The sequence below is a fragment of the Delphinus delphis genome, chromosome 6 (genome assembly GCF_949987515.2).
Source record: "Delphinus delphis chromosome 6, mDelDel1.2, whole genome shotgun sequence".
Taxonomy (NCBI): domain Eukaryota; kingdom Metazoa; phylum Chordata; class Mammalia; order Artiodactyla; family Delphinidae; genus Delphinus; species Delphinus delphis.
In genome coordinates, this window is record NC_082688.1 from 12,431,748 (window position 1) to 12,458,710 (window position 26,963).

Genomic DNA, 26,963 nt, shown 5'->3' on the forward strand with positions numbered 1-26,963 from the left:
TCAATCAGATCAGTAATAAAAATAATAGTGAAGTCTCCCACTAGAGAAAGAGAGCAGAGCAGAGTGGCTACAGGCCCAGGCTCTGAGAAAGACGCCTGTCCTTCCACTTACTAACTGTGTAACACTGGGCACAAAGAACTCCCCTCCCCTGTGACTCCGCGTCTTCATCTGTAAATAGGGGTAATGACATACCTACCTCAAAAGATTGTTATGAATATAGCAGTTAGTATACAAATAGCACCTGGAGCAGCAGTGGGCACACTGACTGCATTACTGTCCTTACTACGCGCTTGCTCCTGTTTCAGGGTCTAGGGATACAGCAATGAACCAAACTGACGACGCTCCACCTACTCACATTCTTTTTTGTTGTTTCACAAACACACACTGTATTTTATTTTAACAAGAGATAAATAAACTGGCCTAGTCACGTTCTAGTGAAGGAGAGAAAGAGTACACGTAAGTCTATAAACCGACACATAAGTGCTATGAAGAAAATAAAGCAAGATAGGGAGAGAAAGAGGAAACATTATGATCGCAGCAAGGACCCACGGATAACTGCCTAGTCCTCTAGCCCCAGTGCCATCTGCTCCCCTTCAATCAGAATAACAATGACTAACATTTGCAGAGCTGTTCCCACATGCCAAGCTCTGAGATGACGCACACTTTGTGCATTAGCTGAGTGAACCTTCACATCATTCCTATGACATTAGTGGTCTTATTACCTGGTGTTTGCAGATTAGGAAAGGGAGGCTCAGACAGATCAAGTAATCTGCCCAAGGCCACACAAGTTCCTGGTAGACCTGGGATCTGAGCCCAGTGCAGCCTGATTCGTGAATTCCAGGTCTCCCTGCTGATGCTAGACAAATCTAAGCAGCTAATCTTACTAGCTGCAGTGGCGTGGAGAGCACTGCTCGTTCACTAAGGCCTGCTTAGACACACAGTTCACTGCTACTCCGCCGGCTCCCCTACAAGTCTAAGCACAGCGGGGAGAAAGGAGAGAGCGAGTCCCCACAGGTGGGCAGTAGAACAGTGAGCTGATCTCCAGCGGCCAACTGCCAGGTTCTGTAAGTAGGTGCAGGACACAAAGGGTGACAACAGAAGAGGGGTGGGGGGAGGAGGAGTCTGTCCTTTTGGGCGCAGCTTCTGCACAGGTGTTGATGGCAACTTTCTCCGCAGCCCACGCTCCGCTCTTGCTTCCTGATTGCACTTTCTTGTGTGTTTCAAACAGAACATCTGTGCAGGGAGGGGGCCCCCATTCCACACACTTGGGACCTGAATAGTAGGAAGCTCTCCTAAAAAGCCACAGGCTGGGTGAAGAGAAAGCAGCCATCCTAAAACTGCAGGGAGGCTTGCCAGGCTTGGAAGTCGAGAGAAACAACGTACCGTGCTGGAAGTCCTCCAGCAGAATGAATGAATGAACGGCCCTGGAAAGCAGCGATGGCGAACAGGCAGCGGGCATGAAAAGGGCTGGAAAAGCAGCTACAGTTGCTCAAATGCAGCTGGTGGCTGCCCCAGCCCAAATGAGGTCATTAGGCGGTCTCCTCTGATTTTTTTTTCTTTCACCATCACTAAAGGTTTATATGTATGCGACTTATGGAAGAAAAGGGTACTATCGATATTTCCTGGAATGTGCAACTTATACACACCATCCCTGATACGAGATCCACAAAGCAATACAGCAGCTAGACAAAGAGGCCACCGAGCTAGAAGGAGGGAGGCTCCAGGTCAGCAGCCTGTAAAGCAGTGTGATAGTGTGGCAGGAACATGGCTTTGGAAACAGATTCAATTTGAATAATGACTCCTCTGCTTACTAATCTGTGACTCTGAACAAAGTACTTAACTTTCTGAACCCCAGTTTCCTCATCTGTATTATACCCATCTCAAAACGGTACTTCTCTGCAGGCACAAAAACAATGAGATCGCCATGAAAAGATGTACAGAAGGTTCTGTTAAGGCAAAAAAGGCAAGTTGTGGCACTGCAGATACTTAATCCCGTTTATGTAAACTAAATATGTAGGGGTGTGTGTGTGTGTGTGTGTGTGTGTGTGTGTGTGTGTGGTGTGTGTGTATGTGTGTGTATGCATCTTTTCAAATCTGGAAGGATATATATTAAACTTACCAACAGTTACTTCTGGGAAGAATATTTGGGGAACAATAAAATAACTTTTTATTTTTCTGTAGGATTTGAATTTTTGCAATAAATGTGTATTATTTTTATAATTAAAGAGATGAAAATCATATATCTGATAAGAGTCTAGTATCCAGAACATATAAAGATCTCCTACACCTCGACAACAAAAGTACAAACAACCCAATTTAAAAACTGCGTGAAGGACTTGAATAGATATTTTTCTAAAGATGTACAAGTGGCAAAACAAGCACATGAAAAGATACTCAACATCATTAACATTAGGGAAATGCAAGTCAAAACTACAATGAGATACCACTTCATACCCACTAGCATGGTAATAATAATAACAATAACAGTAACAACAATAAGTACTGGCAAGGAGATGGGGAAATTAGAATCCTTAAATATTACTGGTAGGAATGTAAAATGTGTGGTCCCTGCAAAAGAGTTTGGCAGATCCTCAGAAAGTCAGACTTATCACATGACCCAGCAATTCCACTTGTATGTCTATACCCAAGAGAACCGAAAGCATGTTCACAGCAGCATTATACGTAATAGCCAAAAAGTGGAAACAACTCAAATATTCGTCAGCTTATGAAAGGATAAAGAAAATGTGGCATATCCACACAATGCAATATTATGTGGCAATAAAAAAGAGTGAAGCACTGACACATGCTACAACATGGATGATCCTTGAAAATACTAGGCTCAGTGAAAAAAGCCAGTCACAAAAGACCACATACTGTGTGATCCCATTCATGTGAAGTGTTAATAGGGAAATCTATAGAGGCAGAAAGCAGACTAGTAGCTGCCTCGAGCAATCCCTAGGAGGGTGATTTGGGGTGAAGTGCGGAGTGACTGCTAGTAGGTTCAGGATGTCTTTGTGGGGTGATGAAAAATGTCCTAAAACTGAACGTGGTGATGGTTGCACAACTCTGAATATACTAAAAACCTTTGTACTATACACTTTAAATGGGTGAATTATATCTCAATAAAGCTACTGAAAGATGCCATATGCCCATCTGGTTCTCGTCATTGAACAGTACTTGTCTCCTAGGTGGAAAGCTTGATGGCAGGCAGCATGTCTCGATCTTCTCACCTGTGGGATGGCGGTGACTGCTTCCCCATAACAGTTAACAATCACCATGCAGAAGAGGTCATGCGAACACTCAGCAACAACAGTTAACTTGATAAGGAAGACTTTAAAAATAACACTATTTCTCATTCAGTGAATTTCTTTCCTTTCTTCACTGGTATCAGACCTGCATCACGGTCTAAAGGCTCTCCTTGTCTACTGCCGCTCCCTCTCCCCCTTATCCTCCACAAGAGTTTCTCCCAATAACTTTTCAGAAAAGCAAATATTGCTACTACCGCATTTTACAGATGAGGAAACCGAGACTCAGAGCGTTGAAGTAACTAGCCTAAGGTCACACAACTCATTTCACTGGTTCTCTTATTCAAGTTGTTCTGACTGTAAGCCTGGCTCCTCCAGGTGTCAAGTCCAGCTCTCCCTGGCTGCACAGCAGCTACCCCTCCCTGTTTAAGTCAGCCTGGGGACCCTACACCCTGCCGTATCAGCTGCTCGCCCTAGAAAAACCTGGTCGTCATCCATGAGAGACCATACATCAGCCTGTGCTACGAAAATACACCTGTGAAAGAGAATCCAGCCTAGGAGACCCACAACCCAGGGCTTTTAACTGTAATCTGGTGAAACTGCCTGGTCCGATCCCAAGGAGAATTCTCCTCCCTGCTGTCACCTTGGAACAAAGTCTGAGGGCAGGAGCCTGGCCTAGGCATAAGGTCTATGATCACTAACAACGCCTGAAGGAAAAGTGGGAGCCAATGATGGCAATTATCCCACAATTGTGAGGCCTTGGGGAGCAATTCAGTGTCAAGCTGAACTGCTGACACTGGGCTGAGGGTGAGAAGAGCCACGGTCCCTTGGCCTTTCCAGAAATACTACGCAAATCTCACACCACAGGCAGCACTAGTCAGCGGATTTGCTTCTTTGGGATATACCTTCCAGGAGGTCTTGGTCACCACAATTCATATTCAAAGAACAAACCAAGTACTCATTAACAAACAAACTACAGCGTTCCTGAGCAACTTAAATTCCAAGATAATTATAACATAATGACTCAAGTCCTCCCACCCCTAAAAATGGAGGAAAAGACAGGAAAAAAAAATGAACATGGGGCTGGGGGAGGGGGCTAGTGAGGAAAAGAGGGAAAGAGAGTGTTAAGGACTGAAAGAGCAGTCAGCAACCAGAAAGAAAATATCGTTGGTTTTACTCCCAAATAATCAGAAAAAGAATGTTTCCAAGAACTCCTTAACCAGGAGAATTAGATAATAACAAATACTGTAAGAAAAAGGAATTAAAGTTTATGACACACCAGGCCTCACACTAGGAGTATCACATATAATATCCCATTATTCTTCAAAAAAATCATAGAAATAACGCCCATTTTACAGATAAGGAGGCTGAAGCTTCCAGAAGTTAATGACTTGCCCAAGGTCACTACAGTGAGCACATTCCCCAGGCCACTGTCAGCCAATGGCCACCCGTGGCACAGGGACTCCTTTGACGGGCAATCTTCGCTCAGGAACGCACCATCAGCCCGGCTGACCTTCTCAGAAATGCACTGCAGTGTGAGGTGTCTTCTACCCAGTCCTCCTCTTTTCCTTTCTTCACCAGTGGCAGACCTGCACCCTGTCTCTTTCACAGGCCTTTCTGCCCATAAATCTCTTGCACATCTAATTCTGTCCTGGCATCTGTTTTCAGAGGACCCAAGCTGATATACCCAGAGAATGAGAGAACAGGGATTTGAACCTAGGTCTGTCTAACCCCAAAGCCTTTGTGCTTTCCTTTATACCCAGAGATTAACTGATAAATAAATCATGTTGCTAAATCCAATGATCAATTCTTAGACCTTCTCCTCCTTGACCAATCAGCGATATCTGGTGTAGCTGATGAGTCCTTCCCCTTTAAAACAATTCCTTTGTTTCCAGGACGCCACACTCTCCTAGTTCTCTGGCCGCTTATTCTCAGTCTCTCTTGCTGGTTCCTCCTTATCACCCTAACCCATAAACCTTGATGTGGACTGTCCAAGGCTCAGTTCCCAAACCCTTCTCTTCATTATCGGTATTTACTCTCTAAAATAATCTCATCTAATTTCATGGCTTCTTCTACATGTTCATGCTTCCCAGATTTCTCTCTTGAGCCCACACCTGTCACCAGAACTCTAAACTTACATACCTAGCAGCCTACTTGACCTCTCCACTTGGATGTCTAGTAGAATCTCAGAATAAATATGGACAAAACCTGCTCTTCCCTCACACCCAGCCTGTCCTCCCACATCTGCCCTAGCTCAGTAAATGGCAACGCCATCCTTCCAGTTGCTCAGGCCAAAAAACCTTGAAGTCATCTTTGAGTTCCTTCTTCCTAAATTTACAACCAATCTGTCAGCAAATCCTGGCAGCTTTTCCTTTAAAATGTATCCAGAATCTTGACCACTTCTAACCAACACCATTACCACACTAGTCCAGGCACCATACCTAGATTACTACAATAGCTCCTAACCAGTCCCTGCTTTCACCCTCGCCTTCCTACAGTATAATTCTCAAAATAGAAGGCAGAATGACCCTTTCAAAACCTAAATCAGATCATATCCCTCCCTAGCTCAAAATCCTCCAGTGACTTCACATTTCACTCCAAGTAGAAGCCAAAATCCTTATGAGGGTCTATTAGGACTATGATGGTTAATTTTATATGTCACAAGTGTGCCCAGATATTTGATAAAACATTATTCTGGGTGCTTCTATGAGGGTGTTTTTGGATGAGTTGAACATTTAAATCAATAGACTGAGTAAAGCAGACTGCCCTCCCTGATATAGGTGGGCCTCATTCAATCGGTTGAAGGCCTGCATTAAAACAAAAATTATAGGGAATTCCCCTGAATAAGAAGGAATTCCTCCTGCCTGACTGCCTTCAAGCTGGAACAATGGTTTTTCCCTGCCTTCGACTCAAACTGAAACATCGGCACTTCCTGGGTCTCAAGCCTCCTGGCCTTTGGACTGGAACTACACCATCGGTTCTCCTGGTTCTCAGGCACTTCAGGCTCAGATCAGACCCACACCATCAGCTCTCCCGAGTCCCCAGTTTGTCTCCCAAGATGGCAGATCTTGGGACTTGTCAGTCTCCATATTCACATGAGCCAATTCTTTATAATAAGTCTCTTTACACACACACACACACACACACACACACACACACCTACATACATCTATCTACATATATGTATGTATACACGTGTGTGGGTGTATGGAGATATATATACCCTGTTGGTTCTTTTTCTCTGGAGAACACTGACTAATAGAAAGACTTTACATGGTATTGGCCTCTCCATTTCACTCTGGCCTCATCTCCTATTTCTCTCCCCTCCCTTGTTCTGCTACAGACACATGAGTGCTCTCACTATTCCCTGAACACCCTAGGTGGACTCTCACCTCAGGGCTTCTGCACTTGCTGCTTCCTCTGCCTTAGTGCTGAATACAAGCCTAGTCTGCTCTCTCATGTCCTCAGTTCTCTGCTCAGTTATCACCTTCCCCCGAAGCCTGCCATGAACACACTACTTAAAACTACACCAACTCACTAGCCCCATCTATGACATCCTTTATTTTTTTTCACTGCCTTATTTTTCTCCACATAGAGAAAAATATGGCCAGCTGACACACACACTGCCTGTGTGTGTTACTGTCCATTTCCCCAGTAGAAGTTCCACAAAGGCAGAGGCTTTGTCTAGCTTATTCACTGCTGTGTCCTCCATGTCTAGAACTATGCCTGACACATAGTAGGTGCTAATAAATATCTGCTGAATAAATTTACAAATACCCTAGAAGTTTCACATTTCAGCATAAAAACTTTATATTCTCATAAACGCAGTTAGGTGGTCACCTGGGGCCAGAGGACTTGCAAAGGGTCATGGGGAACTTTCAGGACGACCGAACTGGTCTATAACGTGACTGAGATGGTGGTTACAGTCAAGATATATATTTGACCTATATTTGTCAAAATTCATCATCATGTACACTTGAAATGGGTTCATTTTTTGTATGTAAGTTACACCTCAATAAAGTTAAAAAAAAATACTTTATATTCCAGAGTGCTTCTCACACCAGAAAGTGGCCCATAAACTTACTTCAGGTTATGCATCCTGATTTGAGCTTTGGCCATTTATGCTCCACACGCTTTGGGTTGGTATATAATTAAATTTTAAAATACCAATTACTGCCCCTTATTACAAAAAGAAAAAGTGCTCTCAGAGGTCCATAGACGTTAAGAATAGACTTTGATGTCAAGCAGACCCATATTTAAATCCTGCACAATTCTATCGTTATTAGCTTAATGAACCTGAACAAGTTATTTAACCTCTCTCAGGCTTACTTAGCTCATGTATAAAAAATAGGGAATAACAGAATGACTTAAATAATATAGCATAAGGCCTAGAATATAGTTTGCACTCAGTAAGTAGTCACTTTGCTTAATATTATTATTGCCATGCAGTGAGCCAGGAAGGCCCTTCAAATATCAATGGGGTTTCGTAAGAGAGTGACGTCAAGTTTGGCTCTGAGGACCACTGGAGGGGTCACTCGGGTGTGTTGCGGATGGTTGTCTGGCCCTGAAGTGTCCATGTCTCCAAGAAGCTCAGCAATATGCAGCACACTGGTGCAAACAAGCACTGAGACAATCAAGGAACAAAAGCTACACCAAGGCCCCCCACATTCCATTCACTTCTTCCCCAGTTACAGTCCCGCCTCTACCACTTCCCACTCCCAGCAGAAGAACAGGAAGATCCTTAGGAGATCATTATGACACTGTTAGTAAAAGAGAAAAAATTTTAAATGACCAAGATATTCAACAATTGAGAACGATTTAATGTTATATGTAACACGCAAGCACTACGTATCCCTTAAAAAGAGTAAGGAAGAACTCTCCTCAGAGAGAGCAATGACACATTAAGTTAAAAAAAAGGAACTGCAGGGGCTTCCCTGGTGGCACTGTGGTTAAGAATCTGCCTGCCAATGCAGGGGACACGGGTTCGAGCCCTGGTCCGGGAAGACCCCACATGCCGTGGAGCAACTAAGCCCGTGCGCCACAACTACTGAGCCTGCGCTCTAGAGCCCGCGAGCCACAACTACTGAGCCCACGTGCCGCAACTACTGAAGCCCAGGCGCTTAGAGCCCATGCTCTGCAACAAGAGAAGCCACTGCAATGAGAAGCCCATGCACCACAACGAAGAGTAACCCCCGTTCACTGTAACTAGAAGAAAGCCTGCGTGCAGCAACGAAGACCCAACACAGCCAAAAATAAATAAATAAATAAGTTTTTAAAAAAAGGAAAGAAAAGCAACTGCATAAGAGTGCGTGTAATATAATCCCATACCATTATAAGAAAGATGGAGAAGGAGATTTACACGTCTGAAGTTGAACAGAAAAAAAATCTGGAAAATCACGGTGCTAAAAGTAGTGCCCTATGGAGAACAGGATGGAGGTACTTGTTTATTTAATCCTACTTAAAGCAAAACCAACGCAGACACTGACAAGAAATAATGAAAGAGGAGGACAATCCAGGAAGGATGTAGCTTCGTGGGGGGAATGAGTCAATCTTAAGCACTTTCATTTCTTCGGTGAAATCATGATTCCTCACAGCTTTCTTTAAAGCCAGACATGAACTCAGTGTTCTCAAACCAAAGCACCCTCATTCTACTTCGTGTGGTTTTCTCATCAATATTTGGTAAAACAGTTAAGTAAGGGAGTATTTGTTTGTTTGTTTGGGGCACAATGAAGATGTGAATGGGGTGGGGCCTCTGATCAAAATAAACTGCTCAAAACGTTTCAGGGTCCCTGATTAAGAAGTGGAAGACTGATACACCAGAAAAAGCTGCTATCCGGAGAAAAGAACAGGGAAAAAGGCAGTAAATAAGACCTGAGTTCCGTCGTGCTTCTGCTCCTTGGTAGCCCTATGACAGCGGGCACTGACTCCTGGGAGCTTCAGGTCTTCCGTTAGGCAAGTGGGCACAAGAGCAGTCTCCCAACTTCAGAGCGGTGGTGTGAGAATTCAGGGAGAAACCCTCAAGCATTCAGCACAGTACCTCCAGGCATTACACCTGTAGTGCAGGTGGTTTATAAATAGGGCCCAGAACTTGATTACATAAATAAGAAAGAAAAATAGAAGAAACTATTTCAGTGAATCTTGATTAACAGGAATGTTCAAAGAATCCGTCCAGTTGACGGACGGCTCTAAACGGAAGAACACTGGCCAGAGAAGAAAACAAAAGCTATACACAGTGTCACTGCGGACGAATGTAACCCAGAGCCTGTAAGGTCCAATGTCATTTTACTGAGGACAGCCAGGAGAAAAACGTGCACACAGCCACACACACAGCTGGATTCGCAGAGGCTCTGAAAAGAAGGCTTGGTGATAGGCACCACCCAGGCTCCGAGTTTGACCTGTTATGGCTTTAGGATTTATTCTCCGCCTACCTCCCAAAATGATCAGAGGCAGATTATAGGAAGAGTCACGTACTCAGTAGACTCATTTAAATAAGAATATAAGAATCAGACGAGTGTGATGAGGGTGAGGTACCAGGTGAGATCTGTTGCAACTGAAAATACAACTTAGCTCTGGGCAGCATCCAGAGTGAAGGCAAAAAAGCAAACTTGCAGACTATCCTCCGGCAGAGGAAGAATCACAATCAACCAGGGAAGGTAAATTTTTTTTTTTTTAAGATGTTGGGGGTAGGAGTTTATTAATTAATTTATTTATTTTTGCTGTGTTGGGTCTTCGTTTCTGTGCGAGGGCTTTCTCTAGTTGTAGCAAGCGGGGGCCACTCTTCATCGCGGTGCGCGGGCCTCTCACTATCTCGGCCTCTCTTGTTGCGGAGCACAGGCTCCAGACGCGCAGGCTCAGTAGTTGTGGCTCACGGGCCCAGTTGCTCCGCGGCATGTGGGATCCTCCCAGACCAGGGCTCGAACCCATGTCCCCTGCATTAGCAGGCAGATTCTCAACCACTGCGCCACCAGGGAAGCCCAGGAAAGGTAAATTTTTATAGAACTAAACTTGAAATTTTAGCATCAGAAACTGATCATGGGAATTTATGCTTCTGATTCCCTCCCACCTCCCAAACTCCCACCATAAGCTTTAGTGTGTTATTTTCCTCCTTGCAGCTTTGCCAATTACCAGCTGTGTGACCTGGAGCCAATGCCTCACCTCTTGGAATCTCAGTTTCCCCATCCTTTGAAGGGAGGGATGCGCCTATCTATTTATGAAAAGGAACGAAGGAACATTCGCTAGCATTAACTGGGTGCTTGCTAAACATCAAAAGCTTTGTGCACATTATCTCACTGAAATCTCCCAATAACTATATAAGGCCAGTCCCATAAATATTTTACAGAAGAGCTCTCTGAGATTCAGAGAGGTAGAGACAGTTGCCATTGTCACACAGCTAAAAAGCAGAAGAGTCAGAACTCAGTTTCATGCTTTTGTGATACAAGGCACAAATTTAACCGTTAGACTTTTCCACTTTTCCTGTATATGTCAAGCACCTAACAGTTCCTGGCACGTAGTAGGTACTCAACATATCAGTCCCCGTTCTCACTCCTTCCTTTTCTCCTAAAGTAAAATTATGTATATATGGAAAAATTTATGTCTACTGAAATAATATTAGTATCTTACATTTATATAGCTTCTTTCCTCTAAGGAGATCACGCTACTTAATCTATTTTCTCTGCTAATCTCACCAAAGCTCTAGCTATCATTATGTGTTATTTCATTTATTTTACAAATAAGGAGCTAGAAGGCAGCAAGCTGTTAGGGTGACGTGCCCAGAGTCAGATGGAAGTTACTGCCAAAACCAAATAAAAACCTTGGTCCCCTTTACATCTAAATCAGCCTTTATCCTCTCACATGACACAGCCTCCATAATAAAGAACAGATCATTCATTTTTTATCTGGAAAACTACCAAACGTATAATTCAGTGAGGGGCCTCATGACCTTACCACCTTGTCAAAGGAAAGAAAGTATATAAAAAATGAGGTTTGCAGGAGCAGACGGTTTTGGTCCGTCAACCTTCTCTTGGATTACGCCCATTAACCAACATAAAATAATGCAAAATATAATGTAACAGATCCCCGTGTCTTTGGAAATTCAAGTTAAACGCACTGATCTTTCAAACTTATATACAATGCACAAGGGCAATCATTAACTCGTGTGGGGCTGCAGAGGTGCACATTATATCAACGAGCTCTTTGAAAGAAACACATGATCTACAATGGGCCACTCTAAGAAGAATCCAAGTCAGCAACGAGCATTTAGTGGCATAAATTCACAGCATCACGGCATTCTGGAGCTCCAGAAGGGACCTGGCAGACCACTGAGAACAACCCCTCCATCCTGTGCATCAGGAACCCAAGGCTCAGGGAGGTTAAGTGGCTTTTCCAAGATTTCACAGACAGGAGAGCAAGAAGGAAAAGATAAAGCTGCTGACTACTAGCCATTCCACTTGCAAGTCTTGCTTCTGATGTCCATGAGTACACTTGGCACTTTCCAGAATTACCCATCTATATAGAGAGTGCAGGAGAAAGAGCCTGGACTTGGTAACAGAAAAACTCAGGATTCAAATCCTGACTGCTACTAACTGGCCACGTGATCTTCAGCAAGTCTCTTAACTTCTCTGAATTCCAATATTTTCATCTATAAACTATGGGTAAGAGTAAACTCCACAAGTAAGCTGCCAGTAATATAAACAAGGGGCCCGGCACAGCCTTGAATTCCACAAAGGCAAACATCAGGTCCACGTACGTCCCCAGCGCCCAGCACAGAGGCTGGAACATTACACATCTGTAGAAAATTTGCCAAGCAAATCAATGAACTAACCAAGCAAACAGGTACTGGACTTGAACTCAGGTTTATTTGCTTCTTAAACACTAGGTTATATTGCTCCCAATTAACATGATTTCAAAGCAGAGTGTTGATTCTGACTTACAGAGTACCGAGTACACAATGGAATAAGGAGGCCATTTTCTGGCCATAAAGCAAGAAACAAGTTCAGTGGGAAAGTTCCTGGACTCTCAGTGTTGGTACTAATTCTTGTTGCTAGCATGGGTACATCATGAGGCGTTAGAATCAACTAAACCGGGGTTTAGGTCTCAGCTTCAGCATAAGCTGTGTGACCTCAGAGATATTACTTTACCTCTCTGAGCCTAAATTTCCACACCTGGGGAAAAACCTACTTCACAGAGATTGCGTGACAAATGAGGCAATCTATATAAAGGAATACAGGATGAAGTGTGGCACACAATGACTCAACAAGTGTCACACTCCACTTCTCTTCTAGTTATTTGGAAGCTTCATTCATTCATTTCACTTAGGTCTCTGCTCCAACGTCACTTCCTTCCTGAACCTTCCTGCCTACAATAAAACCCCCAACTCTCTCTATCCCCTTAGCCTGCTGATTTTTCTTCATAGTCCTTATCATCACCTGACATTACATTACATATTTATTTGTTTTTCTTTTTGCTGTGCCTACTCGACAATAAAGAAAGCCCTGGGAGGATGGGGACTTCTTGTTGTTTGTTCACTGCACTATCTCAACAACTAGGAAAGGACCTGGCATGTAGTTAGTGCTTAGTAAATATTTGTTGAGTGACTGAATGAATGAATTCAACACTTATTTGGGACTTGCTAGATGTGAGGCACTGTGTAGGAACAGGGGTTTGGAAACAAGTAAGAAATGAAATTACAGAAGGAGAAACTGATTCTGCCTGCTATGGAATCTGAGAAGATTTATATCTCACCTGGACTACTGCAGTGGCCTCCCGACTGTGCGCCCTGCGTCTGCCCTGTCTCCCTACATTCCACTTGTTAATTGGCAGCCAGAGAGACCTCCGAAAAGTCAACATCAGATCATATCACTCCTCTGCTTAAGTGCTTCCAATGGCTTCCCACTACAATGAGAGCACAGCCCACACCCCTCACCACGGCCTGTAACGCCTGAAGCACCTCCTCTCACCAGCCCATCACCCCCAGCCCCACTCTTTCCCTCCCTCACTGAGTTTCAGACACAAGGGCTTTCTCTTCATCAAATATACTAAGGTCTTATCATTTCTTTTTAAATTTAAAAATAAACATACATTTTATGCATTTGAAACTCTAAGTTCTATATATTTACGTAATTAACAATATTCTGTTCTTACGCCTAAAGTTCTTCAACAAGTGAGGATTAATGGGAAAATGACTCTTCAAGAAACTTGGGTTAGAGATTACAAGTGTCGGGAATCTTTCGGACTCAGGGCCTTTGGGCTATCTGTTCACTCTGCCTGGAAAGCTCTTCCCCTAGGCTGGCTCTTCCTCATTATTCAACTGTCAGTAAAAATGTGACTTCCCTTAGAGTCCTCCCCAGCTAAAGCTGTCCCTGCCACCATCACTCTCATCAGGGCACCCTCTACTGGATCACATTGCCTTTTCTTTCCTCACAGCATTTCATTATTTGGAATGACTTTCTCTATGTGTCCTATCTTCCCAATCAGAATGTAAAATACATGAGGACAAGAACTTTGTCAGATTCACTGCCGCATCTGAATAAGTAAACCGGATCTCAAAAGATGCTGGAGTCTGCCAAGATGAGACGTACAGGTAAAGTACCCTATCGGTCTAACAGGATCATGGCGTGTTGGTTTCCTTCCAAAGACAACTGCCCCATTACGTCAAAATATGTGAATTTCAGCCAGACGTACTTGGGAATGGGTACCCGAATTAGCGTCTCTTCCACTTCTGGGTTCAGATTCATTCCACTTTCTCTTATAGCCTTGATAGCTGCAGCTGTACACTGAAAACCAGATCAAAAGGTAAACAGAATTAGTAAATAATTATTACCAGATGCAAGCCCTCCATCGATAACTGGCAACCCATCTTGGCAGAACATGGAAACATTTAGTTCTGTTACCAGTAAGATCAGGAAGTTACATTGGTGTAGAGTGCTTTGATCAAGCTGAATAGCAAACTATGTCCACTCCTGGTACTAGTGTACTGCGGGAGGGAAAAAGCAAAGAGAAAGAAAAAAGAAAAAGAAAACAGCTCTGCTTCTTTGAAAAGATTTCAATGGTTTGAGGCAACACAAATCAAAACCACAATAAATCCTCAAGGGAGGAGGGCTGATCTGTGCAAAGACTGGTGTAAAGGCAGCTGAAAGATTTTATACATTAAAAATTCCAGTTGACATTTTACACTCAAAATATACCAGTGCCGATTTGAAATGAGTAAATAAATTTAACTCATTCGCATCTATGCTCACACCAACCTCACTCATGTTTTGGCATGAGCAATGAATCTCTGCTGGTGTGTGCACCAAGAAAGGTAGCGTGAAAGATCTCAGCTCAAATCCCAGCTCTGCTAACCATGTGACCCTGGGCAACAAGCTTGACTCCTCTGAGCCTCCATGCTGTAATCTGAGACCCTGCGGTACTGTACCTCAAAGAGGATTAAATGAGGTAACATGAGCCACGCATCTTGTTCTGTGCCTGGGTGCCTGTAACACCCAGGTAAGGGGCGCTATTATATAAACGTATTCAATAAATGAAGAACGCACAAAACCCCCAAATAACGACGAGCTGATATCATCACTTAGCTGATGCACTGCTGTCTTTTTTTTTTTTTTTTTTTTTTGTGACTGCACCACGAGGCATGCGGGATGCAGGATCTCACTTCTCCGAACAGGGATCAAACCCATGCCCCCTGCAGTGGAAGCGCAGAGTCTTAACCATCGCACCGCCAGGGAAGTCCCTCTTTTCTTTTTCTTTTTTTTTTAAAATTTATTTTATTGAAGTATAGTTGTTTTACAATGTTGTGTTAACTTCTGCTGTACAGCGAAGTGATTCAGTCATACATTTTCATATTCTTTTCCATTATGGCTTATTTCAGAATACTGAATATTATTCCCTGATGCACTGCTGTCCTGACATCCTCCAGGGTCTCTTCTGACACAGCTTTGCTCTCTAACATGCCAGGTGGCACACTGGTACGCTGATTTCCCCAAGTGCCTCATCTCACCTCAAGCAACATTATAACCACACCTGGCTTGCAATCCTAAAGCATAAAAGAAAGCAGTGTGGAAGACAGATAATTTCACTGGCATGACAATGTGGAATTCATGAAAACAAGGCCTCTGACATTTTCAAAAGAATTTTAGGTTTGACCAGAGCCAATCCACATTGCTTGGATTCACAGAGCCAATTCCCGGCCTTGAGCTCCTCCCTAGACTTTCTGGTTTAAATAAATGGGGTGTGTTGCACACCTATTTTACTTTCCCAGGTTTTGTTTTGTTTTTTAAGGGAGTGCCTAAAAACCTCATCCCTTTCATTTTTGAATGACCTGAATTCTACAGGGACATGACACGTTATCATAAGGTCAAAAAGACAAACCGGCATTCCACATGCAGACAGATCATCCCCTCGGGCTACAGAATTTAACAGTGTGTCCACTGCTTAAAACTGTAACTTCTTAAAATGTACCTCTGACCATAGACTACTGGAGCTGGAAGGGACCTTGGACATAACCGGGTACAGTCCCTTCCTTACGAATGCAGAGACCTGCTGGTAAAGGTCACATCCCTCATACAGAGATACAGTCCCTGAAAACCAAGAGCAAGGGAGTGAAGACCTCGCTCGTCATGCTGCCAGTGACCACTCCATCCAGTGATGTTACTTTGTCTCCGTTACCTTCCAGATCCCCTAGCTCAACGTATTCAGTAATTGTGGCACAGGGAATTTGATTTTTTTCTAATAGCCAAAAAGAATTTGGAACTAGGTCTGGTGTATAAAGGGGATGGCCAAGGTAAATAAAAGAGCTGGATGAAGAAATGAAATTTTCCTCTGCAAGAAAACTGCCATCGTCCATATAAAATGAAACACAGATTTCTAAAGTTCCCAATAAAAGGAGAATGACCACTTGGAAGGAGTGGCCTGATTTCCAGTCTCCTAACCTTCCTTTTCTGAAGCTTCTCACTGACTGACTGATAACTCAGCTGGATCATCCCACCACCACCACCCTCCTCTCACACTCTGACCCAAGTGTTGCCACACAGCCTTCCCAGGCAAGCAAGGGAGTACCCACTGCTGCTTCCAAGCTGGGCAGGAACTATGTCTCAGTATTTACATAGTCCCAGTCCAAGGCTCAGGGCCTAGTGCGTGCTAAGTGCTCAGTAAAAGCTTGTTGAGTAAGTATATTAATGCGCTGACTCAGACCTGCTAGAAAAACTCATCTCCTTACTTTTACTTCATGTTTATAACCCCCCCACACACAAAAAAACCCTTATTTTATACTATTTTATACATGTTCTGTGTCCTTTCACATGCAGAAAAAATGTGAACCAAGAGGGGTTTCATTTGCAAAGGTATCTACTAAAAGAGGTAGTTCTAAAATACTCTAAACATGTATATTTTAGTTTGATATGGAAGGATACAGAAACTTAGGGAATTATAGTCATTTTCCCAACATGACTTCTGAACTACTCGTGGTTCAGACAAAAAGGCACCTATTTCTATCGCATTTCCCTGTCCTAGCTTTTACCCCCTCTTTGAAGGGATGCCCACCAGTAGGCTGCTCTCCAGTGATAACACTGACTCACTGGTTGTAGCTGCTTGGAGTACTGGGTCGAGAAAGATCACAGACCCCACCTGGGGTCAGGCAGGCAAGCGTGCTGCAATCAATTAGCAATGTCTGCTATTACTGTTCTTAAACTAATAAATCTAACTCATTCGCGTCTATGTGCATGTCTACGCTACAGGACAAAAGATGATGAAACTTTTGTAGACAGGTGAACAAATTCTTGACAATCTGGGTTCCAGTCAACAGCTGACTTGCAGGGACTTAAAAATATTTGTGGAATTAACGAATGGATGGTGAAAGGAGCACAGCCTTTAGAGTCCAACAGACCCATGCTCAAATCTTGGCTTTACCACAGCAGCGTGAACCTGCAGAAGAGATTCTACTTCTCTGAGCCTCAGTTCCCTCATTTATAAAATGGAATAAACTTTAATTTTAAAGAGTATCCATAAAAGCTTTTGCACAGCAAAGGAAACCATAAACAAGATGGAAAGACAACCCTCAGAATGGGAGAAAATATTTGCAAATGAAGCAACTGACAAAGGATTAATCTCCAAAATTTACAAGCAGCTCATGCAGCTCAATATCAAAAAAACAAACAACCCAATCCAAAAATGGCAGAAGACCTAAACAGACATTTCTCCAAAGAAAATATACAGATTGCCAACAAACACATGAAAGAATGCTCAACATCATTAATCATTAGAGAAATGCAAATCAAAACTACAATGAGATATCATCTCACACCAGTCAGCATGGCCATCCTCAAAAAATCTACAAACAATAAATGCTGGAGAGGGTGTGGAGAAAAGGGAACCCTCTTGCACTGTTGGTGGGAATGTAAATTGATACAGACGCTACGGAGAACAGTAAGGAGGTTCCTTAAAAAACTAAAAATAGAATTACCATATGATCCAGCAATCCCACTACTGGGCATATACCCCGAGAAAACCATAATTCAAAAAGAGTCATGTACCACAATGTTAACTGCAGTTCTATTTACAACAGCCAGGACATGGAAGCAACTTAAGTGTCCATCAACAGATGAATGGATAAAGAAGATGTGGCACATATATACAACGGAATATTACTCAGCCATAAAAGGAAACGAAATTGAGTTATTTGTAGTGAGGTGGATGGACCTAGAGGCTGTCATACAGAGTGAAGTAAGCCAGAAAGAGAAAAACAAATACCGTATGCTAACACATATATACGGAATCTAAAAAAAAAAAAAAAAAAAAATGGTCATGAAGAACCTAGGGGCAGGACAGGAATAAAGACACAGACCTACTAGAGAATGGACCTGAGGACACAGGGAAGGGGAAGGGGAAGCTGGGACAAAGTGAGAGAGTGGCATGGACATATATACACTACCAAATGTAAAATAGACAGCTAGTGGGAAGCAGCTGCATAGCACAGGGAGATCAGCTCGGTGCTTGGTGACCACCTAGAGGGGTGGGATAGGGAGGGTGGGAGGGAGGGAGACGCAAGAGGGAAGAGATATGGGGATATATGTATAAGTATAGCTGATTCACTTTGTTATAAAGCAGAAACTAACACACCATTGTAAAGCAATTATACTCCAGTAAAGATGTAAAAAAATTAATTAATTAAATAAATAAAAACACTTTTTAATGATAAAGATAACAATAATAATAAAATAAAGAGTATCCGTGTTGATCACATGAAGCAAAACATGAGAAAGCAGTGCCTGGTCACACCGTAGACGCTCACCACACATTTGCTTTCTTACTGCCACAAGAGCAATAATGGAGCCTGCAGAATTTTTTTTTCATTTGCCTTGTTCAAATCATGCTGTGGTTTTTTTACTCCCTTCTTTTTTTCCAATCATTAACTCTAGCTGCAGGCAAGTTTATGGAAGGCAGCAACTGCATCATTTATCAAGCAGGACACATGCTTAACAAATGCAACGCAGTTTTCTGTCCTTGATGTATCTGAAAAGATTCTGCATGTAAATCTGCATCATGTCTCTAGGGCATGACACAGAAATGCTCAGGTTTGAAAAGAAAGCCAACCGCATATAAAACAGAAAGGAATTATATAAACACAGTGAGGATTAGCTCAGCATTTTGAAGCTATAAACCTGGGTACTGCATGGACAGCTTCTAAACTGGAGGAAGGAAATGTTTAGTTAGAGCTATTTGTTTAATATATACACCAGATGAGATAAAGGAATTCAAAAGACAATGTAACTCACACTTCCTCACTCTGTCCTTGTAAAGAACCTCTCTAGTGAGATGACTGTAAATGTTTTTTTTTCAAAACCCACAGAATTTCAACTTGGAGAAATGGCAAAGATGCTTTGCTTGAAAAATGAAGATATACTCCAACTTCCTAAGAAAAAATTAAGCTGTTAATACCTCCTCCTGCCTCATAAGATGCTCTGGTGGCCAATCAGGTGCTTCTTCTGTGAATGCCATTTGCTATTTAATAACAGAAGTGGCTGGCTCTGAAAAGCAATCTGCCTGATGAGGTCTTCAAACTGTGTAATTAGGAGGCTATTCCCTAAATTGGCCCGCAGTGCCTGTGGGATTAGATGAACAAGGCAGAGAGGCCTCAGTGGTTCAGAGGGGCCAGAAAGGCAAAGAGCTGACAGTTCCCTTTTTGTCCATTACTCTGTTCCTCGGTAACACCAGGAATGAGTGTCTCCCTTCCATCAACCTAATGACAAGTATTCAACCGTTTGAGGAAAATTTACTGAGTGCATCCATGTGTCAGGCACAGTGTTAGGCGTAAGTCAGAGCAAGTTAGATATGATTCCTACATTCCAAGCTTACAATCTAGTGAAAGTGAGCTGGAAAATTAAGATGTAAAAAACTGTATAACTATTGATAATGACAAGTACAATGAAGAAAAAGAACTGGGCTGTATAAAAGTGGTAAATGTGGAGGAATAATTGGGATTGGGTAGATTAGGGAAGACTTCCCTGAGAAAGTAATATGTAAGCTCTGATCCAAAACGTGAGTAGCAATTAGCCAGACAAGAGTGTCCCGAGCAAAGGAAAGAGCATATGCAAAGGCCCTGAGGACGCAAAGGGTTTGAGGAGTTGAAAGGCTAGTGCGGCTAGAGCCGTGTGCAAGGGTGACAGCGGCACAAGACTGGAGAATCTGCAGAGACAGGCAGGGGCCATTTCATGCAAAGCCTTCTAGGCCACAGTCATCTTTTATTTAAAGATTACTTGAAGCCACTGATAAACTCGGTGCCTGGGAATGACATAATCCAACAGACATCTTTACAAGTTCGCTCAGGCTGCAGTATAGAGAATAGATTGGTGGAGGAGTGAGTAATACCCCTCACAAATGTGCCTAGCACATCAGCTACAAGAGCCCTCCGATTTGAAACAGCCTGCTCATAGCAAGGGCTTTCTCTTACTCATATCTCTAGCCCAGTTTGTCAAATCCAGCAGTTTCAACTTTGGTCTCTGTCTTTGGGCTAGAACTACTGAAACAGACCATCGGAATAGGGAGAGACTTCAGATTCCTTTACCTCATATTAACCGGTGAGGAAATGGGAGACCCAGAAAGTGACACAACCTACACAAGGTCAAACAGCCAGCTGGCGGGACAGGTGGGACCAGATTCCAGGTCCTCAAGGATTCCCAACCCAGGTCAATTCTTACTGGACCAATAAGGAAAAACCCATTTACCTTCCTCAACCAGACTTAAAATCATAGCCTCCAGGTTGCAATGATCTAATGCAACCCACCTTCCAGCCTTGGAAGCACTGTGCTCTGTGCAATATTCTGCAATGGTCAGTCCAGTTTGAAAGGAATGTGAATTCCTGGAAGGTCTGCTCCAAATACTAATGCAAAAGTCACAGACTGGTGGCCCACAGAGCAAACGTGGCCCATTAGGTTTTGTCATAGTCTTAAAACAAAACACACAAAAAAGGGCATTAGTTATCAACATTTAACAAAGATCTTACATAAAAATTGGGGTTACTGGCTTCTTCTGTAAACAAACACCTTAACGCCTGGTAATATCTAATGACCAGGCCTGCATTCCTGCCCGGGAAGGATCAGCAATAGCTGGGCAAAGGCTGCTCCCTTCAGACAGGGCACGGGAGCTAGTTTACCCCGGCCCTTCCATCACTGCACTGCCACTACCGTTTGTCTTAGATGGGGCCCGTGTCAGTATTCAAATTACTTGCCTGGACTCTATAGTGTTTGAGTTAAACAGAAAAGGAATTTACAAACAGGAAGAGAGCTTTTCTTATCCTGAAATTCCCATTATTATGCCTTCTCTCTTGGTTCATCCCAAACTAGAGGGAACACGTTCTCCTGACTCGACTCAGCCTCCTGCATTCCAAAAGAGACCATGGAGAAGGACCCCTTTAGCAAGGCCACCTTACCTCTGGGAAGCTGGCCATATTCACCAAAATCAGCTGTGGCGACTTCATGGAGATCTGGCCAATCTGGTTTAGAGCAAGTTTCCCATCAGCAGTTACCACAGTGATATGATCAAGGGATCCTAAAAGAAAAATGAAATAAAGGGTCTTCGAATTCAGAAGGACTTTAGTAGCCCCACATCTAAGTCGCTATCAATTCAGATTCAACTAATGTTTAGGGATCCCTTACTAATGTGGCAAAGATGGTTCAAGGGGCTTCCACAGGAGCCGTGGTGCCACGTGATGGAAAGAGCTTTGAAATGTTGACAAAACTAGGTTGCAACTGCTTACCAGCACCAGGGTAGCCAACAGTCCTGGTCTGCCTGGCCCTGAGCGGTTTCCTGTGACACATGACTTTGAGAGCTGAGACTGGAAAGAGCTGGTCACCCCTCCAGCAACACTGCCATTTACTAACATGAAACCTCAGGCAAGTTAGTCATGTTCTCGGTACCTCGGTTTCCAACTCAATTAAAAAATACAGGATTAAAGTGAGGATTATAACTAAATATAAACAAGCAAGTACACCACAGGCACCAAAAAATAAACATAAAAATAGTTAACCACTTATTAGGCCCTTTAGTTTTCACAACTAGTCTGTAACACTATCACTGTCTCCACTTGACACCAGAGAAAGAGACTTGGGGAGGTTAAATGGGCCAAATCACAGAGCTCACGAAAGGAAAAGGAGGAAGAGCCAAGCTCCAACCCAGGTGTGCTTACTTCCAATTCTAATCAAGGCTCTTTCCCTTATCAGTGGAATTCAAATTTGGTTGTGCGTCAGGAGCTTTTTCACGTAGATTCCTCGGCCCCACCCCCAGACAGCCTGATTCTGCAGGGGCTTGGGAGCCTGTGATTTTGGGGGAGCTTGTAGTTTTTCTAAGATCACCACATGATTCTGACATGCAGCCAGGTTTGGAACTGCTCCCTGATACCACCTTGATTTTGGCACTTAGATTCCCTTTAGGAAGAAAAACAAACAAAAAACATAAAACAAACAAAAAAACCCCACCAACTATTACCACTTCACTGTTATCCTGGATCTGATCTTTGTCTCTATCTGAATTATGGAAAACCCTGGGCAAAATTTTCTCGTCAAGAAGGCAAGTATATAGTTACAGATGGAAAAGGGGTGTTATTCAAACTCCCTGATTTCCTATGCAAATGAAAACTAAAAGGAAACATTACCATTCACTTTAAGAACCACTCACAGATGGCTCATTCTGATACACAAAGAGTAAAGGGTCGGGGGCTGGAGGTCAGTATTTTAAACAAATTGGGAGTTGTCCCAGCAAATTGTTGTTAGAATAATGCAGTACCATACCATGGCCCAAAGATCTGATTTGAAGCACAGTATTCAATTCACCATCACAAGATAGAAGGCTGTTGACACCACTGGCTTCAATCTGGAAAAGTCCATGATTCTGAAAACCAGTGACCTGGGTTCAAATACCAACCCTGCCACTTCCTGACTGTGTGACCTTAGGAAGGTCCCTTCAACCTTTTGGGCGTCTGTTTCCTGATTTCTAAATGGGGCATTAAAATCATACTTCTCTCACAGAGTTGTTATGAGGGTTAAATGAAAGAGTTTATGGAAAGCACTTATAATTGTGTCCTGGCATATGTAAGTGCCCAATAAATGCTATTATTATTACTTTTCAACTTTCTCCTATATTTTAACCAAACTAACCTACTTACAATTTCTCTAATACAGCCTGTTCTCTCTTGCCTCAGGATCCTTCTACTGAGGATGCCCTTCTCTGCTCAGCTAACTCCTGCTCACTCCTTAACACTCAGCTATGATTGTATCTAATCTCAGAAATCCTGTCTGACCTCCTAGGCTGGATTACAAAGCCTTTATGGGCTCCCGAGGATCCTATGCACACTTCTACAATAATGGCAACCAATATTTACTGAACACTTCCCATGGCAAGACATAGTGCTAAATGCTTTCTGTAATTTATTTGCTTTCATTATCACAATAACCCTATGAGACAGTGCCACCATTTTACAGATGTGGAAACTGAGGCACAGAGTATAACTTGTCCAAGGTCACAAGAGCTCTTAACAATGGAGCTGAATTCAAACCCAGGTCTGATCAACTCCAAAGCCATGGTCTTCACCACTCTGCTTTGCTATATGGTTTTACACATGTTGGTTTACTTGTCTATCCCTTCACATTAGGATCTAGGCTCTTGGAAGGTGGGGACAATGTCTTTTCTCTCTGTATCTACAGCACCTATTAATCAGCACAGAATAAGTGCTCAATAATGCTTTGATGAATAAATGAATGTACGGATGGATGGATGAATGAATGAGAGGACAAGAATGAACAAAGAAATAAATCTGTATTCTAGACAACTTTTTTTTTTTTTTTTTTTTGGCGGTACGTGGGCCTCTCACTGTTGTGGCCTCTCCCGTTGCGGAGCACAGGCTCCGGACACGCAGGCTCAGCAGCCATGGCTCACGGGCCCAGCCGCTCCGCGGCATGTGGGATCTTCCCGGACTGGGGCACAAACCCGTGTCCCCTGCATCGGCAGGCGGACTCTCAACCACTGCACCACCAGGGAGGGCCTAGACAACTATTAAAAGCAATCAACTATCTTGGAGACAGAAACTGCTGGTAGATGGACGTGTAAGAGGAAAAGTGCCTGCTGGTTCAGATAGTAATGAAAGATGGTATGGAAGAATCTGGCAAAAAAATAAAATAAAATAAAAGACTGGCTAAGTCTTTAGCCAGTCTATTTAGCCTGTTTCACCCAAGTCTCTTCATGGCCCAAATTTCTACACAGAACATTGCACAGACATAACCCTGAAGAGAAAGAAGCAAAGAGGAAATACCAATGGGAGGCCTTCTGAAAACGGATCTTAATTCAGCCTTCCTGATTTGCCATAAGATCCTTTGCCACAGAAGTCCCAACATGGGCTTTTCAGTACGCAGTTGTGGTGGTTCCCATTCCCTAAATCCGTATCGACATAATGCATCAAATCCTTTTCCCTCAATCTGTCCCCAGCGAGAATCTCCCTCAGCCTCATTCCTGCCCCTCATTTTCGCAGAGGTTAACATTTAACAAATTACACTCCCAACCTCTTTCCAGGCCCATCATCTTTTTAAGTTCAACAAGAGTGGAGCTTGCTGGCTAATTTTAAGTATCACATTTCTCCCTGAGCTCCTCTCAAACTGCTCTCTGGTTTCGGCTGCAGAATGTTAACAGGCCAGAAAGCACAGGGGAGACAAAGCACTTTATCAGCTTCATACCTAAAATAATAAGCAAGTTTAAAATAAACAGTTGGGAGAGATTGAATGGCACGCTCTACTGTCAGCAAAGGCAGAAATGCCCCAGTCCAGGGCTGACAAATGACGGAATGGTCTTCTGGTTTCACACTGGATCTCGTCTCTGAACTCTGTATGTTTCTGCTGGTGTTTATAAATGAAGCCGTATACTTTTCACTTGGTTTTCTTAAGAACAAGTTCATGAAATACTTTCTAGTTTCCTTGTGAACTACCCCAAGCAAGATGTGAGTGGGAGCAGTGCAAGCTCCCACAGATACTTTCCGAGGGGGTCCCGGGCTTGACTCTAGGATGATGACAATTTCCAAAAGCCCAATTTAACAGCAATTGGATTTTTCCTGCCTGCCTGCACCATTAGCTGACAACTCACTTCTTCCATCACATCTGCAAACAGTTCTCCTAGACAGTTCTGACATTTCCCACTTAGGAAAGCCACTTTCAGGAAGTTATTAACCCAAACGGAATCTTCCTGGTCAAGCTCAGGGGTACAGAAATGCCTCAGGTGGGCAGGTCTGCAGCCAGTTGGTTCCCAGTAAGCGATAAGAACGGCCAAATAGAACAAATTGGAAAAATCAGACCAAAGATGTCAGTTACTATGAAACTAAATACCTACAAGTGTAGAGAGTACAGCAATAATAAAATTTCCATTTTTTGAGAGTATTATTCCATGAGAGCAAAGACCATACCTATTTTGTTCACTTTATACCAGCACAACGCCTAGTTCATAGCAGGCAAGTATTTGCTAAATGGATAAATGTAGTGTTAACATGTGCTGGGCACTGTGCTAGAACGATTGCACATGTTACCTCATTTATTTACCCATCCCAAAGCTAGAAGGTAGGAATTAGACAAGGAAACTGAAAACCAGAGAAGTAACTGCCCATGGTCACCCATTAGTAAGTGATAAAGCTAGGACTAAAACCCAGCTCTGCCAAAGCGATGTTTTTGCCACTACGCCCCTCTCCAAAACACAGGTTCAGTCACTAACCTGGTGAGGTCCTTATATTGACAGTCTTATTGAAACTATCCTTGAGCGCTTCTATCACCGACTTCATTTCTTCATCCACCTCTTCCAAGCTGATTATATCCTCAACCAAGGCAGTGTTAAGATTCATTCTGGTTTGGGACTGTCCTTTCCCTTTGGCTAGAAAGTCAACATTCAATGAATAAAAAAAAACAGCAGCATAAACAGAGACAATAAACAATGAGTTAAGAAGTACCTACTATGTGCAGGGAAAAAAGCCAAGTGCTAGAAAATTACAGAACATTGTCACTAAGTGTAGGCCCTGAAAAAGAGCCTACACTTACTGTCAACCTGGGACCCAGCATCACACAAAGCACTTTCTCAGATATTAGTGAAGGCACAGGTTTTATAATGAGACACCCAGGTGAAAATATGCGCTATAATGCATACGACCTTTATGACCTTGAGCAAGTTACTCTACTTCTCTGATATCAGGTTCCTTTCCTATGAAACAGGAATAATATCTATACTGCCAGGTTGCTGCAGGGACACAAATTAAGTAATTCAAATACCTAAAAGAGCACTATCCACATGGCAGACACTCCATAAGTGAATGAATTCCTTATTTTTCAGAAAAATAAACAGAAGGTGAGAAAGGTAGAGTGACTTTGCCTAATGTCACAAGGTCATGAAATAGTAAAGACAAGGTTTGGTCCCAGATGTGCCTAATTTTAAACCCATGAAATTTCCATTAAATTGTCTTCATAAAATGTAATTGGAGATACATAAAATATATTAATTCATTTAAAAATGAATCCTAAGACAAGGATATGCAAAGTATCTGATGGCTGGTACAGACAAAAAAAACAACAGTAGCTTAGCAACATTAAACACCGCCGGTAGTAGTGACAATGGCTTATATTTTAGAAAGCAACAATACTGAGAACTGAATAAAATTCTAATTTATATCTAAACCATCATAGCGATTTTTCATATGCACCTATAATGTGTATATGCATACATAGATCACTCCCGTGAGTATCACAAATAGTCTTGCATTTCTTTAAGGAGGGTGTGGGAAGGAGAAAAAGAATAAAAATATTTAAATAATATTATCCTACACTAGTTTATTTATTAAGAATTCAACAAATACTGATTGAGATCATTCACAACAAATTTTATTGAACATCTACAGTGAGCTAGATCCTGAGCTATTTATATACCATATTACAATTTGCAATGCAATTTCAAGTACATTCTTCTTTTAGATATTCAAAGCAGCTCTCTGATTTAGGAAGAACAGAGATTATTATTGTCCCCGTTTTACAGATGAGAAATTTGAGGCACAAGCCATTTAAATGTTTTGCCCAAAGTAACCAACCAGTTAGCAGCAGAGTGATTTTTTTTTTTGAACATTTACTTGCTTGTATCACCATCTTGCTTGAAATCTCACTGGTCTTAAGTTAACGGGCTAATGGCTTAGAATTGTCAGAACTGATGAAAGAGGTGAAT

The 26,963-nt window shown here is 42.7% G+C and overlaps 1 protein-coding gene across 4 annotated transcripts in view; it reads right to left on the minus strand.

The window, feature by feature from the left end:
- The window catches only part of MRRF (mitochondrial ribosome recycling factor), a 56,561-nt gene that overhangs the window by 18,696 nt on the left and 10,902 nt on the right, over window positions 1-26,963 (minus strand). For all 4 annotated transcript variants that reach the window (XM_060014198.1, XM_060014196.1, XM_060014197.1 and 1 more), the window contains exons 3-5: window positions 25,476-25,631; window positions 21,163-21,281; window positions 13,926-14,017 (exon numbers count right to left, since the gene is read on the minus strand). In XM_060014198.1, coding sequence (XP_059870181.1) covers window positions 13,926-14,017; window positions 21,163-21,281; window positions 25,476-25,631 — 367 coding nt within the window. The remainder of the gene's footprint in view (window positions 1-13,925; window positions 14,018-21,162; window positions 21,282-25,475; window positions 25,632-26,963) is intronic.